This window comes from Carcharodon carcharias, chromosome 9 (assembly GCF_017639515.1).
Source record: "Carcharodon carcharias isolate sCarCar2 chromosome 9, sCarCar2.pri, whole genome shotgun sequence".
NCBI lineage: Eukaryota > Metazoa > Chordata > Chondrichthyes > Lamniformes > Lamnidae > Carcharodon > Carcharodon carcharias.
Window position 1 is genome coordinate 154,909,985 of NC_054475.1, and position 16,054 is coordinate 154,926,038.

General features: G+C 43.2%; 1 protein-coding gene and 1 pseudogene across 5 annotated transcripts in view; one reads left to right on the forward strand and one right to left on the reverse strand.

The window, feature by feature from the left end:
• LOC121281853 (septin-6) overlaps nt 1–16,054 on the forward strand; it is a 71,569-nt gene that overhangs the window by 39,843 nt on the left and 15,672 nt on the right. For all 5 annotated transcript variants that reach the window (XM_041194917.1, XM_041194914.1, XM_041194918.1 and 2 more), the window contains 3 exons: nt 5,469–5,655; nt 11,269–11,430; nt 15,861–15,957. In XM_041194917.1, the coding sequence (XP_041050851.1) occupies nt 5,469–5,655; nt 11,269–11,430; nt 15,861–15,957 (446 nt within the window). The remainder of the gene's footprint in view (nt 1–5,468; nt 5,656–11,268; nt 11,431–15,860; nt 15,958–16,054) is intronic.
• Nucleotides 9,291–9,409, reverse strand: LOC121282678 (annotated as a pseudogene).

Sequence of the window (16,054 nt, forward strand, 5' to 3'; positions counted from 1 at the left end):
TTGGGGTTAGACAGGAATGTGTAGTTGAGGTTAAAATTAGATCAGCAAGGATCTTATTGAATGGCAGAGCAGGCTTCAGGAGCAGAGTGGCCTACTCCTCCTAATTCATATGTAAATATTTCAAGTAACGAAAGGAAACTGATAAAATGGTAAAATGCGGAAGAAAGTTGGGAGATGGAATTCAATGTCAGTAAATGTGAGGGGGTGTTTTTTTAAAAATAGAACAAAGGTAACGATTGTACTTTTGGGTGACTGATAAAGCAGAGAGGCTTGGAGTTCAGGGTCACATGAAGGACCTGAAGTGATGAGCAAATTGATGGGATACTAGATTTTATGGCAAGATGTATGGAATGTAAAGGTCAAGATGTAATAGTGAATCTTTGTAAAAGCTTACCAAGACCATTGTTACTGTATTGTGTGCATTTTGGGTTCCATATCGTAGTAAGGATTTTGAGACAATTCAAGTGGGTCAAGTGTGGATTCTTTAGGATTCTACCTGGCAGGAGGTGTCCAACTGAGAAGAAATACTTAAAAATTGGGGTTGTTTTCATTAGAACAGAGATGATGATTTTTAAAAATTCATTTACAGGATGTGCGCTGCTGGCTAGGCCAGCATTTATTGCCCATCCCTAGTTACCCTTGAGAAGATGGGGATAAGCTGCCTCCTTGAACTGCTGCAGTCCATATGGTGTAGGTGCACCCACAGTGCTGTTAGGGAGGGAGTTCTAGGATTTTGACCCAGCGACAGTGAAGGATATTCCAAGTGAGGATTGTAAGTGGTTTGGAGGGGAATTTCCAGGTGGTGGTGTTCCCGTGCATCTGCTGCCCTTGTCCTTCTCAATGGCAGTAGTCATGGGTTTAGAAGGTGCTGCCTAAGGAGCCTTGGTGATTTTCTGCAGTGCATTTTCTAGATGGTACACACTGCTGCCACTGTTTGTTGGTGGTGGAGGGAGTGAATGTTTGTGGAAGGGGTGCCAATCAACTGAGCTGCTTTGTCCTGGGTGGTGTCAAGCTTCTTGAGCATTGTTGGAGCTGCACTCATGCAGGCAAGTAGAGAGTATTCCATCACACTCCTGACTTATGCCTTGTAGATGGTGAACAGGCTTTGGAGAGTCAGGAGGTGAGTTACCTGCCGTAGGATTCCTAGCCCCTGACCTGCTCTTGTAGCCACAGTGTTTATATAGCTAGTCCAGTTCAGCTTCTGGTCAGTGGTAAACCCCAGGATGTTGATAGTAGGGGATTTAGCAATGGTAATGCCACTGAATGTCATGGGCCGATGATTAGATTCTCTCTTGTTGGAGATGGTCATTGCTTAGTGCAAATGTTACTTGCCGCTTGTCAGCCCTAGTGTGGATATTGTCCAGATCTTGCTGCATTTGGACGTGGACTGCTTCAATATCTGAGGAGTCGCGATTATTGCTGAACATTGTGCAATCATCAGCAAACATCCCCATTTCTGACGTTATGGTGGAAGGAAGGTCATTGATGAAGCAGCTGAAGATGGTTGGGCCTAGGAGGAAATGAGAAAGGATTAGGGAAGATTAGATAAAAACGGATTCTTTCCAGAGATTGAGGCATTGTAAAGTGTGTTGGGACATCCAGAGGAGATGAAAGGTGGTAAACAAAAGCAAGTTCTTTCCTTTCTGGAAACATCGAGTGTAAAAAGAGACCCTTTGTTGTAAGCAATGGCACTGCATTAATTGCCCCTCTGCAGAAGATCCACAACTATCAAGCACCTGTGGACTTCACATGATAAAAGAATGCTCAGAATTGGCTGTTTACACGCAAGGTGCTCCCAAGTAGTTCTGCCAAATTCCACGGAATTTTTGTCCCACTGGTTTCTTCCTCCCCGTAATTAGTATCTCTGATTTTAATTGTTTTGGAATGAATTCCTGATGTTACAAATCCAAGCGGACAGCTGGTACCAAACTTCCAAAGCCATGGAATTCACCTTACCTTGTATACTGCTAAATGTGAAGTACATGAGGGTTAATCTCATTGACTTCAGCTTTGTACAACTCCAGCTGATTTAAGATGCTCAGTTTAGCCTTTCACATCGATCTGAGTCAATATTGTAAACACTGATATTTTAAAACAAAGAAGCTAAGAGTTCAGTTAGATGTGAAGTGGCAGCTTTAACTCTGAACGATGTGGTGTTAAGTTCTCGGACTGAACACAGTAAGCTGCTTTGGAAGAGCGGAAAATGCCAATGCACACCTTTTTATATAATACTGTAGTATACAGTAATATTGTAAAAGTATTATTTGGGGTATATTAAAATGGTAATATTGAGATATCTGCCAACCTTGGATAGATGTGCTGCAGGATCTATACTTTGGTGCCACAGCACTTATCTCAGCGTACTGTGAAAACTTTCCTTGAATTTCACAAAATTCAAGGATACACTGGAGAAACGGTCCTTAAAGGATGATGTTACCATCTTTGGGGAAAGAGTGAGAGAAATATTTGTATTCTGAAGCATTTGCTAGGCTAGGTATCCTGAGACATGAACTTAAAAACTCACAATTAAAAGGATTCCAGTTCCTACTTCCAATTCCTGTGTTCTTATTGCATCTTGGCAGCTCAAAACTGCTTTGCATGTCAGTCCATGAGATCCCCTGTGCAGCTCCTTGCTATCTGTGTGTAATATGTTCTGACTGTGGATGGAGACCCAAAGCAGAGAGATTGCATGGAGACAGGAATGTAGATTTAAAATCACAAATACAGGATTTCATTAGTGTCTAATTTAGGGGATGCTTGATGAGTCATTTATATTGAGAATTTTTCCAATACAGTTCCCTGTCATTTATGATCATGTGGATCCTCCCGCCAGTGGCTCAGTGGATAAAGGCATCAGCAAGTATAGCAGTGAACTGTACAGACGAGAAAGGATCTGGGATCAATCCCTGGACCAACCACAGTCTATGCTGACCTGATCCAGGCAGCAGTGGGGATACTATTAGTGGGACGCATTCCTGACCTGCGTCACCATTGTGTAAATTGGTCGCTCACTCAACCTCTTCTTGCACCACCACTCCCACAACCAAACCTCCCCCAAATACACAAGTACCCAGCCTGCTACTAGACCTCACTCACAATGTTCTTCCAATTGGCCAGCAAAAAGAAAAACTATGAACCAGTCACGTTTGCTGATGGAACAAAAAAATTGAGTCATTGTGAAAGTGGATGATGTGGTTTTAACTTACAAAATGGTTGAACTTAGTTATGCAATTTGACAGGCTCATCAAATTAAATTGAATGCTGGTGCAGAGTAATTCAATTATACAGACCTTTACCATATTGAAATGTCTCATGGTGCATCACATAACAAATTACTTTTCAAGTGCGGTGGAGTTTTTTTTGTAGATTGTAATTAGCAGAACGAATTGAGTTACACAAGGATATTTAGGAGACTTGGGAGTAATGGGAACCTCATCACATCTGTGAAGTAATTAAAGCTAATGGATCATTAGAATATTTGTAGCTAAAGCACAATTCTATGCAAGTTGTACAATATCTTGGTCCTACTGCATGTATTATCCAGATTTAGATACCACACTGTCAAAAAGAGATCTACTTAGGGCATATAAAGCAATGAGACCCAATTTTCAAATGTCAAGGAGTGACTAATGAGGCAAGGTTGGACAGGTTTGACTTTTGCTGTTTGCAGTGTTATGGTGGTGTAGTGGTAATGTTACTGAACTATGAATCCAGAGGCTTGGACAGGGAATCCAGTGAGAGAAAGTTCAAATACCACCACGGCAATTTACAAAATCTGAAAATAAAAGGCTCATATCAGTAAAGGTGATCATGAAATGGTCAGATTGTCATATAAGGCCAGTAGCTCACATGCAATGGCATTTATATCCCAGAAACTGGCTCTTTGTCCCAGTGTGCCTATGCCTTTGCCAGTGTTTATGGTCCGCATGATGTTCTCTGGGGAAGGGAAGCTGCTGTCTTTAATATGGTCTGATCTATATGTGACTCCAGTTCCACACCAATGTGGTTGACTCTTAACTGCCCTCTGAGCTGCATCAACTGGCTGCAAACAATTGTTTTGGGAGTACCTTCACCACAAAGACTGCAATGGTTCAAGAAGGCCCACCTTCTTGAGGGCAATTAGGAATGAGCAATAAATGCTGATACGGCCAGCGATGACCATGCCTACAGAATGAATTATTTTTAAAAGATGGTGAAGGGGGAACCTAAGTGAAGTATATAAAATATGAAATAATACAGGTAGGACAAACCCAGATTATTACTGTAGAGTACCCAGAAGAAATTGGACCAGAGAATAGGAACTAATGGCAGTGATAAATTTAGAAGAGATTATCAGGACATACTACTTTACTCAGAGTAATAAGTAGTCATTTGGTAGTATTGCGGAAAATAAGACACTTTTTTTGTTGAAGGATTTCGTCTTGCACACGCCAGGACAATTCACAAGAATACCAATGTAGGGGAAACAAATTTATACTGTATGAGAAGAGAGTGTTGCTTGGTTGGCAAGTGGACTCTCAGTGGTAGAAGCGTTGCCATGGAGAATGCACAGTTGATGGCGACTGACATTTAACTTCCAAGCAGTTGGCAGTTAACTGTCAGTCGCCATCAACTGGTGCATTCTTCATGGCAACATCTCTCCCACATCGCTACTAATCAGAGTCCACTTGCCAACCAATCAACACCCTCTTCTCATGCAGTATAAATTTGTTGTTGGACAGAACACAAAAAGAGATCATCTATATAGACTGACTCAAAGAAACAGCTGGACCAAGCAGAAAGACAGCAAACAGTAATCTATCAGAAAGGAAGTGGAGGCTGAAGATGAAATGCTTTGCCAAAAAAAGTCACTTTGTTTCTCATCAAGAGTAATAAACGTTTAAAGTAATTTACCAAACATGATGATGAAGACGACAACATTGGGGTAGTTCCAGGTATAATTGGGTGCCATGGTTAAGGAGAGGGACAGGTGAGCTTCAACAACAACTTCTAATTATGGGCATTCTTGTGCATTGCGTAATATGATTTTCAGAAGCAAGAGAATGTCCAGATTGATTATCTTTTCCTTGCTCCAGGAAAACAGCCTCAATTCCTCACTGATAATTCAGTTAGTATTGGCAGCTTGGAGTGTGGAAAACTTGGGACCACCCTAATTAAGTTGCGCCCACCTCGGTCCCTGTCGTTCAGGAGCCTCAAGAGGGAATGGAGTGCATGTTACTTGTTCCCAACTTGTGCCAGCCCCACACTCATTGACTGAAGCATGACAGTGGGATGAGGTCACCCTCTTGCAGCCTCCACTTCCTTTCTGATAGATTACTGTTTGCTGTCTCTCTGCTTGGTCCAGCTGTTTCTTTGAGTCAGTTTATATAAATTATTTTTTTTTTTGTGTTCCGTCCAAAGAAAAAATTGCTTTGTAATTTCCTTCTGTTTGGCAGAAAAATTAAAAATTGTGACCTCTTGTTCTACAGCTACAAGTCTATCGTTGAGTTTATCGATGCTCAGTTTGAAGCCTACCTGCAGGAAGAGCTGAAGATAAAACGCACGCTGCACAGCTACCATGACAGTCGGATCCACGCCTGCTTGTACTTCATCGCCCCCACCGGCCATTCTTTAAAGTCCCTCGATTTGGTGACTATGAAAAAATTGGACAGCAAGGTAGGTATACCCTACACGGCACAGGAGGAGCAGCCCTTGTCACATTTGTGGTATTAAGTACCACAGCCCTATAAGAGCACAGCACGGAAGGAGTCCATTCAGCCCGTCTGTGCTAGCTCTCTGAAAGAGCAGTTCACTTACTGCCTTCTCCTCGTAGCCCTACACATTCATCCTATTCATATAATAATCCAAATCCCTCTTGAATGTCTCATTTGAACCTGCTTCCACAACATACTCAGGTGGTGCATTCCAGATGCTAATCACTTGTTGCGTGAAAAATGTTTTCCTCGCTTCGCTATTGCTTCTTTGGCCAATTACCTTAAATCTGCGACCTCTGATTCTCAATCCTCCTGCCAATGGGAACATTTTCTTCCTATCTACTCTATCCAGACCACTCATGATTTAGAAAGCCTCTATTAAATCTCCGCTCAACCTTTTCTCCAGGGAAAACAGTCCCAACTTTTCCAATTTATCAACGTAACTGAAATTCCTCATCCCTGAAACCACTCTCGTGAACCTCTTTGGCATTCTCTCTAATGCCGTCACATCTTTCCTAAAGTGCAGCATCCAGAACTGGATGCTGATACTGAACTAGTGTTTTATAGAAGTTTAACAAAACTTCCTTGCTTGTGCTGTATACCCCTATTAATAAAGCCTAAGATACCGAATGCTTTATTAACTGCCCTTTCAACCTGTCCTGCCATCTTCAACATTTATGTACATATACACCCAGCTGCCTCTGCTCCTGCACCCCCTTTAGAATTGTACCATTTATTTCATTATTGTCTGTCAATGTTCTTTCTACTCAAATGGATCACTTCACATTCTGCATTAAATTTCATCTGCCGTTTGTTTGCCCATTTCACCAACCTGTCTCTGCCCTTTTGAAGTTCTGCACTATCCTCCTCACAGTTCACACTACAAGTTTTGTATCACCTGGAAATTTTCAAGCTGTGCCCTGTACTCCTAAGATCTAGGTAAATAATATATATCAAGAAGAGCTGGGGTCCTTGGGGAACTCTACTATAAATCTTCTTTCAGTCCAAAAAACAACCATTCATCACTATTTTAGTTTCCTATCACTCAGCCATTTTGGTATCCATGTTGTTACTGGCCCTTTCATTCCATGAGCTCTAATTTTGCTCACAAGCCAAATGCCTTTTAGAATTCCGTGTAAACGAACAGCATTGCCCTCGTCAACAAGCTCAAGCAAGTTTGTTAAACATGATTTACCCTTAATAAATCAATGCTGGTTTTCCTCAACTAACTTGTATTTGCCCATGTGACTTAATTTTGCCCCAAGCTATTGTTTCCAGAAGCTTCCCCAATACCAAGGTTGAACTGACTGGCCTGTAGTTGCTGGGTTTATCTCCGCACCCTTATTTTGAACAAAGTTGCAACATTTGCGATTCTCCAATTCTGTGGCACCAACCCTGAGTCTAAGGAAGGTTGGAAAATTAAGGCTAATGCTCCCACAATTTCCATTCATTTCCTTCAGTGTTCATACCCCTAAGTTGTTCTTATCGTACCTTGGCATTTCCATTTCTACTATCTGCTTCCAAATATCTTGTTCTGTGGGCTGTGAACAAGATCTGCATGACTCTCTCTTTTGCCCCTAATATCTGGATTTAACTCTTGTTCCCTGATGTTTCTACATAGATACCTGGATTAATTTTGATCAATTTTCTTTGTAATCTTAAACTTTACTGAAGCCTTGAGAACCAGCCCTCTCACTTTAACCATTCCTCAAAATTTCATTTCCTGATGCCTGTTGTTGCCATGAACAACATCTAGAGCATTAGAAGCTATGCAGGTACAAAAAGTGGCAGGACTCTAGGCCTCTCAGTCACTACCCACGGGACGTAAGCAAGGCTGATACAGTGAGGGAGTGCTTCAATGTCAGAATTGCCTTTTTGAATGTTTAAGTGAAGGCCCTGTCTGTAGAAAGATTCCATGACAATATTTGGCAGAAGAGCAGTGGAGCTTTCCTTGGTGTCCAGGCCAATATTTATCCCTCATATAATGCCACCATAAAGGATTTGTGGGACCTTGCTGTGTACTTTAACTGGCACCTTTCCCTTAGTTACAACTTGTCCTCCTTCAGGTACCATGCCCAAAGAGGGCTTTGCTGGCTATGGATTGGTCCATGAATATGCTTGGCAAAGAACCACAGTAGTTTGCCATTGCCTTGTGCAGTATGGCTGACCAGCAAACTCTCTTGCGTATTGGAAGGATTTACAGGCTGATAATTAACCTGCTTGGCCACATTATGAACACACTTTCCATGGTCATCAAGTCCTGTAGTGGGACTTGAACCTGGAGCTTCTAGCCCAGAGGTAGGGACACTACCACTGTGCCACAGGACCTCTCCTTACTTATAACAGTGGCTACATTTCAGAAGTACTCCAGCGGTTATAAAGCTCCTTGGGACATTCTGAGATTGTGAAAGTTGTTATACGAATGCAGGTCTTTTCAAATAGCAGTATTGGCTTCTGTGAGCAGTTGGGACCCTGGAGGTGCTCTACTGCCTTTCCTCTGCTCATATACAAAAAGATAGATTCACTAACTTACTCCTGTGCATTTGGAGGGTGGTGGTTACTAAGTGGTGTTGGCAGAGGGCTTGGGGAAAGTTCTTTTGGGGAGTCGTTTCTATCATGAAAGAGACTCGGGAGAAAAAATAAATTGATTAAAATTTGGGCAGGGACAGAAAATCCCTGAGCCTCATGGTTGATTAGTGATGCTGTTTACCAAATGTTCGTAGTCAGATGCTAATGCTTCTGTTTTACTCCTCTTTGTTCAATGTGCTGATCTCAATGATCTACATTTCACAAGAATGTCCAAACAATAACAATTTGGTTTATGTCCTAACTTCTCACTTCTTTGTCCTTGGGGTTATTTTGGTTTTCTGAAGACTATGTCCAAGAGGTTCTGGTGTCGTGTGAAAGACCGGCTTGTAAGCTGATTAATCAAAATGTTTAGTATGTGGAAAATGAAAACCAACAAAAACTTGCATGCACTGTCCATTTTAATGCAGAATAACGAGGTTAAAAGTTTAAAACTGCTGCTGTGAAGTCCAGATAATCCTGTTTTCCCTGTCTTTCCAAAATTAAATGCTTGTATTTTTTGCAGTGATGGGTGTTGGGGAATGGAATGCTACGAGTGATTCCATGCATCCAGAAAGTAATCACACTCACTGGGAATGCAGTTTGGACAACCAGGGCTATGGTTTTGGAGCCCCATCTCAGGGACCTGTGCTCCCTGCAAGCATAGGATTACACCATCACTCTAACTGTTCCAATTATTTTTTTATATACCCACTGTCAGTATGAAGCATTTCCCGGTCTGATACAGGGTGTAGCACCTGACTCCAGTTTTAGAGCAGTCATTGTTACTGCATTGTGAGTGGTTCTGTTTCTAATGCTGGTTATCTTTTTCTGGCTCCTCTGAGTAAACCACTGCCTGGCTTGCAGACTGTGCCGTGCCAGGCAATGTTTATGTATGTTAATTATATGGTTAACGTATTTTTTACATTGAATTCAAATTCCACCACCTACCACGGGGGGGATTTGAAGCCGGGTCCCAGGAACATTACCCTACTAACTCAATGGCAATACCACAGGGCCACTGTTAGGAGTTTCCTACTGCACCTGGTATTCCTAGGCAGTCTCCCATCCAAGTACTAATCAGGCCTGAGTCTGATTAGCTTCTGAGATCAGACAAGATTGGGCATTTTCAGACTATTATGGCCATAGGTCACAACCGGTGGTTTGGACTACAAGTGACAATGCATGAGGGCTTGCCTTGGGCTTGCACAGGGGAAGGGCATTGTTTAATTAAGTACCTCAGCACACATATATAGGGGACAGCTGGGACACTGGAGTGTGGGAGGAAAGCTGAGAGACTGAACAAGTCAATAGACTCTCTCAATGAAGAAAAGCCCTGTGTTTTGGTTTTTCGACCACACCAACAGGCTTGGATCCTATTAACAGGCAGTACCAGTTTGGCTGCACATTAAACAACTATAATGCTCCTGATGGAGTAGATATTTCTGCCCAAAGAATTAAACCTTGGATTTTTTTTGATGATCGATTTATCAATACAACACTAGGCAGTATCTTACCTACAAGGCTATCAGGAATTGTTTTGGCTCAGGAAAGGGCAGTTGAGGTGGGCTACCTCATCAGACTCACTGTTATCTACCTCCCAGTAGCAGGCAAAGATTGCTGTTGCCATTAACATTGATGCAGGAACAGGCTTTCCACCTCACTTTCTCAACCCCAGAGACTTGGGGACCAGACTCGGAAGAGTTACCGGGGAGAAGAGATATGTTTATTTAGAGAGTCATGTAATCTCAAAAAAAAAAAGCCCTCTTTGGAGCGTTTTAATTGTCATAATAGTGACAAGGACATCTTTATCTTTTGTTGAAATAGCAGGAATTGAGAGCTTGACCTGTTTTAGGAATGCAAGCTTCTGTCAAACATTTAACAGCCTCACCAGGACTAATTGTTCCGTTCATTTTATTTAATCAGCATACCTCCAGGTAATTCTGTTTTTGTTTTACCTCTAATCATTAACTATTGAGCTATCAATGTTCAACCTCTGTAGTTCCAAGGGCTAACGCTCCAGAGTATCATTCATGGATGGATGTGGCATATAATAAATTTACACAGAAACAGGCCATTTGGCCCAACTGATCTATACCAGTGTTCTATCCTCCACCCAAGCCTTCTCCCAACCTCCTCCTCCTCACCCCCATCAGCATATATCCTTTTATTCCTTTCTCTCATGTATTTATCTAGCTTTCCCTTAAATGCATCTAGTCTATTCACTTCAACCATTCCATGTAGTAGCGAGTTCCACATTCTCATCACTGCCAGTAAAGAGGTTTCTCTTGAATTCTGTATTGGATTTATGAGTGACTTTTTAAAATATTTATAACCCTGAGTTTTGGACTGACGCACAAGGGAACACATCATCTCTACATCTACCCTATCGAACCCTTCATACTTCTAAAGGCCTCTATTAGGTCTCCCCTCAACCTTATTTTGCTGGAGTAAGGAGCTCCAGCCTGTTTAGTCTTTCCTGATATGTATAACCTCGTTTTGTGCCAACTCCGGCCTTCGTCTGCAGGCAATTGCTTCCCTTCTCTCACATCAGATGTTTGACTTCCTGCTTCTGCCAGAACTAAGTTAAGCAATGCTTCTTTCCTTTTGGACTGGAAACATACAGATCTAGAAAGCAGTATTCACAAGTGTTCCCTGGACACTGTTGTTCTTGCCTGCCTTTCTGAACTGTGCAGAACATCCTCCTCTTGCTCCCACTGCTCTGTGGCCTGGAGTGCAAATTAAGCATTCTGCTATTGGCATAAATCCTGTATTAGCACTGCCCCGCTCCTTTTTTCTTTTCTTCTCTCATCTCTGCTGAAAATTTGTAAGGGGGAATGTTCATCTCCCAGTTCCTATCAAACCGCCAGAGCAACTTCTGCCTCCAGTTCATCATTTCATCCACAATTCTTGATGCCTTTGTGTGCATCTGACTCAAAACTGTCATCTTATGTCAATCTACACTCTGCTTAAAGCACTTAAACTCTGTCCTTTCTGTTTTATCCTTCAGGTCAATATCATCCCAATCATTGCCAAAGCAGATTCCATCTCCAAGAATGAGCTCCAGAAATTCAAGATCAAGATAATGAGTGAATTGGTGAGCAATGGAGTGCAGATTTACCAGTTCCCAACAGATGATGAGACTGTGGCAGAGATCAATGGAACAATGAATGTGAGTTTTCTGGACTTTCTCTTTTTTTTCCAACTTCAGACAGAACTGGAAATTATGGTCTGCCAAATTAATGCATTGTGCTCTGACTATAAGTTGCCTACTGGGAACACGGTCTGTTTCAAAAGAAGAATGGGGCAGAATAGAAAAGTCGCATTGAAGTGAAGATTTGGCAAGGGGCGTATAAACCGGCATGTACCTAAACTAATGTCCTGTGCATTGTTTGGAAAATTGTAATGAAAATTTGGCAGGCTAACTGTGGGGGGGGGAAAAGTGATTTTGCAGCCAATATCTTATATAAGAAGCTACTTTTGTCTAAAATCAGAATGAGGCAAATTTCTTATGGTGTATCATAAATGCTGCAAGTTGTTATTTAAAGTTACGCTGTTGGCTTCAAATTTGTTTTAACTTGGGCTGTCAGAAAGTTTAACGAGGCTGGATGTATCCCTAGTTACTGAGGAACATCAGAGTTGGCCATATAGCATGGTGCTGTCGTTGCATGTACTGGCAGGCACCCTTCCTGGTGCAGTGAGCCAGGTAGTGGCGGGTGCTCTCCCTGGTGCACAGTGTGCCAGGTACAGGTGGGTGCCCTCCCTGGTGCACAGTGTGCCAGGTACAGGTGGGTGCCCTCCCTGGTGCACAGTGTGCCAGGTACAGGTGGGTGCCCTCCCTGGTGCACAGTGTGCCAGGTACAGGTGGGTGCCCTCCCTGGTGCACAGTGTGCCAGGTACAGGTGGGTGCCCTCCCTGGTGCACAGTGGGCCAGGTACAGGTGGGTGCCCTCCCTGGTGCACAGTGGGCCAGGTACAGGTGGGTGCCCTCCCTGGTGCACAGTGCGCCAGGTACAGGCAGGTGTCCTCCTTGGTGCACAGTGTGCCAGGTACAGGTGGGTGCCCTCCCTGGTGCACAGTGGGCCAGGTACAGGCGGGTGCCTTCCCTGGTGCACAGTGGGCCAGGTACAGGCAGGTGTCCTCCTTGGTGCACAGTGTGCCAGGTACAGGCGGGTGCCCTCCCTGGTGCACAGTACGCCAGGTACAGGGTGCCCTCCCTGGTGCACAGTGTGCCAGGTACAGGTGGGTGCCCTCCCTGGTGCACAGTGCGCCAGGTACAGGCAGGGTCCTCCTTGGTGCACAGTGCGCCAGGTACAGGCGGGTGCCCTCCCTGGTGCACAGTGCGCCAGGTACAGGCAGGTGTCCTCCTTGGTGCACAGTGCGCCAGGTACAGGCGGGTGCCCTCCCTGGTGCACAGTGCGCCAGGTACAGGCAGGTGTCCTCCTTGGTGCACAGTGCGCCAGGTACAGGTGGGTGCCGTCCCTGGTGCACAGTGCGCCAGGTACAGGCAGGTGTCCTCCCTGGTGCACAGTGAGCCAGACACACTTTCAAGACAGAAGCAAAATAGCGCAGATACTGGAAATGTGAAATTTAATACAACACAAAATACTGGAAATACTCAGCAGATCAGGCAGCATCTGTAGAGAGCGAAACGGAGTTCATGATTCAGGAGCCTCTCTCCGCAGATGCTGCTTCAAACTGCCAAGTACTTAAGGAATATTCTAAATTTGCACCACAATTGATGGCTGTTTTCTTTCGGGCCCCAAACCTCGAATGATCAACTTTATTGAATTAAATGTCACAACCTGCTACTCTGGGAGTTGAACTCTCAACTTCCGGGTTTCTTGGCTAAGCTAATATCATAACCCATTAACATACTGCATCCCTTAATCCATTCAATTGTTCAATAAAATCCACTGATTATTATATTTCAGTCTAAATGGTCTTCAATAATTTCACTACTTCACACTATGGTAGTTGTAAGTTGCATGCATTAAATGTATACTGAGGCTGATTGAAGTATTAACATCTCTTCATTTTTAATTTTTATTTTAGTTGGAGAAAGTTCTGACTAAGTTACCCTGAGTTCTGATAGTTCAGGTAAACGGTTAAAGGCTCCGACCAAGAACAGGAGTTGGGCCAAGTAACCCATTGAGCTACCAAATTATTGCTCCAACATTTTTTACAAGCCATTACTGCTCATGTCTTTTTAGTCTCCGGTTTTCCCAGTATCTGTCGATTAATCAGCACAATTGACTACGTCTCAGTGACACCACTGCTGGGGCTGTGACCCATGTTCTCGACACTTTGTGAAGTTTTTCCTCCCCCCACCTCCACCCCTGAAATGTGGTCCTTTCACCCAGAGTATTCATGTGCTTTTTACATTAGCTAAGACCTAGCAATTTGCAACCCCTGGTTACATGAAGTTTAGCACAGCTATTTTATAGTGGATGTAAATGCAGATTTTGTTGAGCAGTTTTGGAGGGGAAGTTGCTGTGCTGAAATGACATTGCAGCAGGAAAATCTCTCCTGTTTATGCTGTTCTTTCTAGGCCTGATTCTACTTTGTGTTAACTTTCTGAATCATAGTGCAGTGAGCTTGTAGTGGACATAGTGGCATTAGGGTAACACTGAAAAATGCTGTTGGCAACAAAGGAGTAGAAATCTCTGTTGCCGGGTGCTAGTGGATAAGTGCTATTGTATGGTACCACTGTCTGCTGTTCGAATAGAGTCATTTACCTGCCATCTAAAAGCAGTAATCAGCTGCTAATATAGCCATCAGCAATTGGTAGACTGAGGGGGCCATTCTGCAGAGAATAGATGCAGTAAAATGGCGTGAGCTTTGGGTATCTCACCAGGTGATAGAAGTGACCATGTGATTATAGTAAAATCCAGGGCTATTCTTTGACCTGTGGAGCAAAAGTAATGTGACACTAAAATCAGGGAGAACCTTAGAGCAAGGGCTTAGCAGTTTTCTGAATGACTTGTTTGTGCATGTTTCAGGGACCTTGGTCTTTGCCACTGAGGTGAATGTGGTCTTTGCTCCTTATTGTTACCATATTGTGCACATGGCAATGGTGAGAATGCAGTGTGTAGATCATCCGTTTGTTCCAGGGATTTCAATTTGTGCTGCAACATTAATCTGCATTCTCCCTGCGTTGCATGACAGTGGTGTTTACTAACCACCACCGCCCCCATTATGTTAGTCCTGTTGCAGGGTCAACTTTCCAGTGTATTACACTGGGAGTGTGGTATTTTGTAGCTTCAAAGGGATTCCAATTACTGTGAACTTTGTTTCTTCTCTCTCTCTCGCTCCTTCTCTCTCATCCACCCCAGAATCTGTTCCAGGGTTTTGTTCAGCATCCCAACATTTTTCGCACTCTGTTTTCCCACCTTCAAATCTTTGTTGCAGAAAAGCATCCTTGTTGCATGTTGTGGTTATTCAGAGAGGAAATTCAGCTTGCAAAAGGTCTAATAAAGAAGTGTATATCTGCTGCCATTTTATTTTCCCCCTCTTGCACCTGCTGCATTTATTTTGTGTTTAGAAGCACTGGCATTTCATTGGAGGGTGAAGGAACCAAGGTCGTTGTCTTGTGAAAGCACAGTGCATCGCTTGTGGCCCCAGCTGCCGCTGCAAAGTCAGTCAAATGTACCCTTGAGTCGCAAGTTGACGTATGTGCCTGATGTTTGCACTGAACTCTATCCATGTGAATGGGTGAACGTGTTCTTTATGACACCGTATCAGTAATGTAACAATGACGTGGTCCACAAAACTGGATACTATGATTGCAGGATAAGGCCACTATTTCACTTCAAGAACTATTTAAATTAACTGTGCGCTGTAATCACAAGGGCTTAAGTTTTTAACGTGTTACTCCCATAACATTGCAGTGTCTCTAACTGATACACAACTGCAGTATTCCTATTTTGTGATTATCGCTTTCTGATAGTTCCCTCATCCTTAGCGATCACAAATATGGTGAGAGGTATGCAGCCTATTAACATTGTTGTGGGCCTAGGATGTGGTGGTCATGGGTTTGAAGTTATTCTAAACCTTTATAAATAATTGGTTGGGTCCCTGTTGGAGTATTGTGTCCAATTCCGGGCAACACAATTTAGGAAAGGATGTTAACATCCTGCAAAGAGGATTTACCAAAAAGATAGCAGCAATGCGGGCCTTCAGATATTTGGAGAGATTGCAGAAGCTGGAGTTCTCTTTGAAGGTCACACCTCCATTAAATCTCCCAATGCTGAGGGCTTTTGATAGAGTAGATAGGGAGAAACTGTTTCTACTGGCAGGAGAGTCAGCAACCGGGGTGAGACGAAAATTTATTTTACTCTGCAACATATGATCTGAAGGCACTGCCTGAAAGTGCAGTTGAAGCAGATTCAAAAAGAACTTTCCGAAGGAATTGGCCACATACTAAAAGGGGGAAAAATGCAGGGCTATGGAGAAAGAATGGGGGATTGGGTCTAATTGGATAGCCTTTTCAGGCATGATTGACTGGCCGTATTATTTAAGATGAAAACTAACAGGATTTGTATTGTAAATTGTTTTAGCGGTGCAATTAATACACGCACTTGTATTGATTTATTTACTTCAGGCACACTTGCCGTTTGCTGTAGTTGGGAGCACAGAGGAAATAAAGATTGGGAACAAGATGATGAAGGCACGCCAGTACCCCTGGGGCACTGTGCAGGGTAAGCTGGTTCTATAGCATATGACGAAGTGATGGCAGAAATCTTCGCCAACTACTTACAGAGCTCTGTGATGTTGCTTATAATTGATCAATTACTT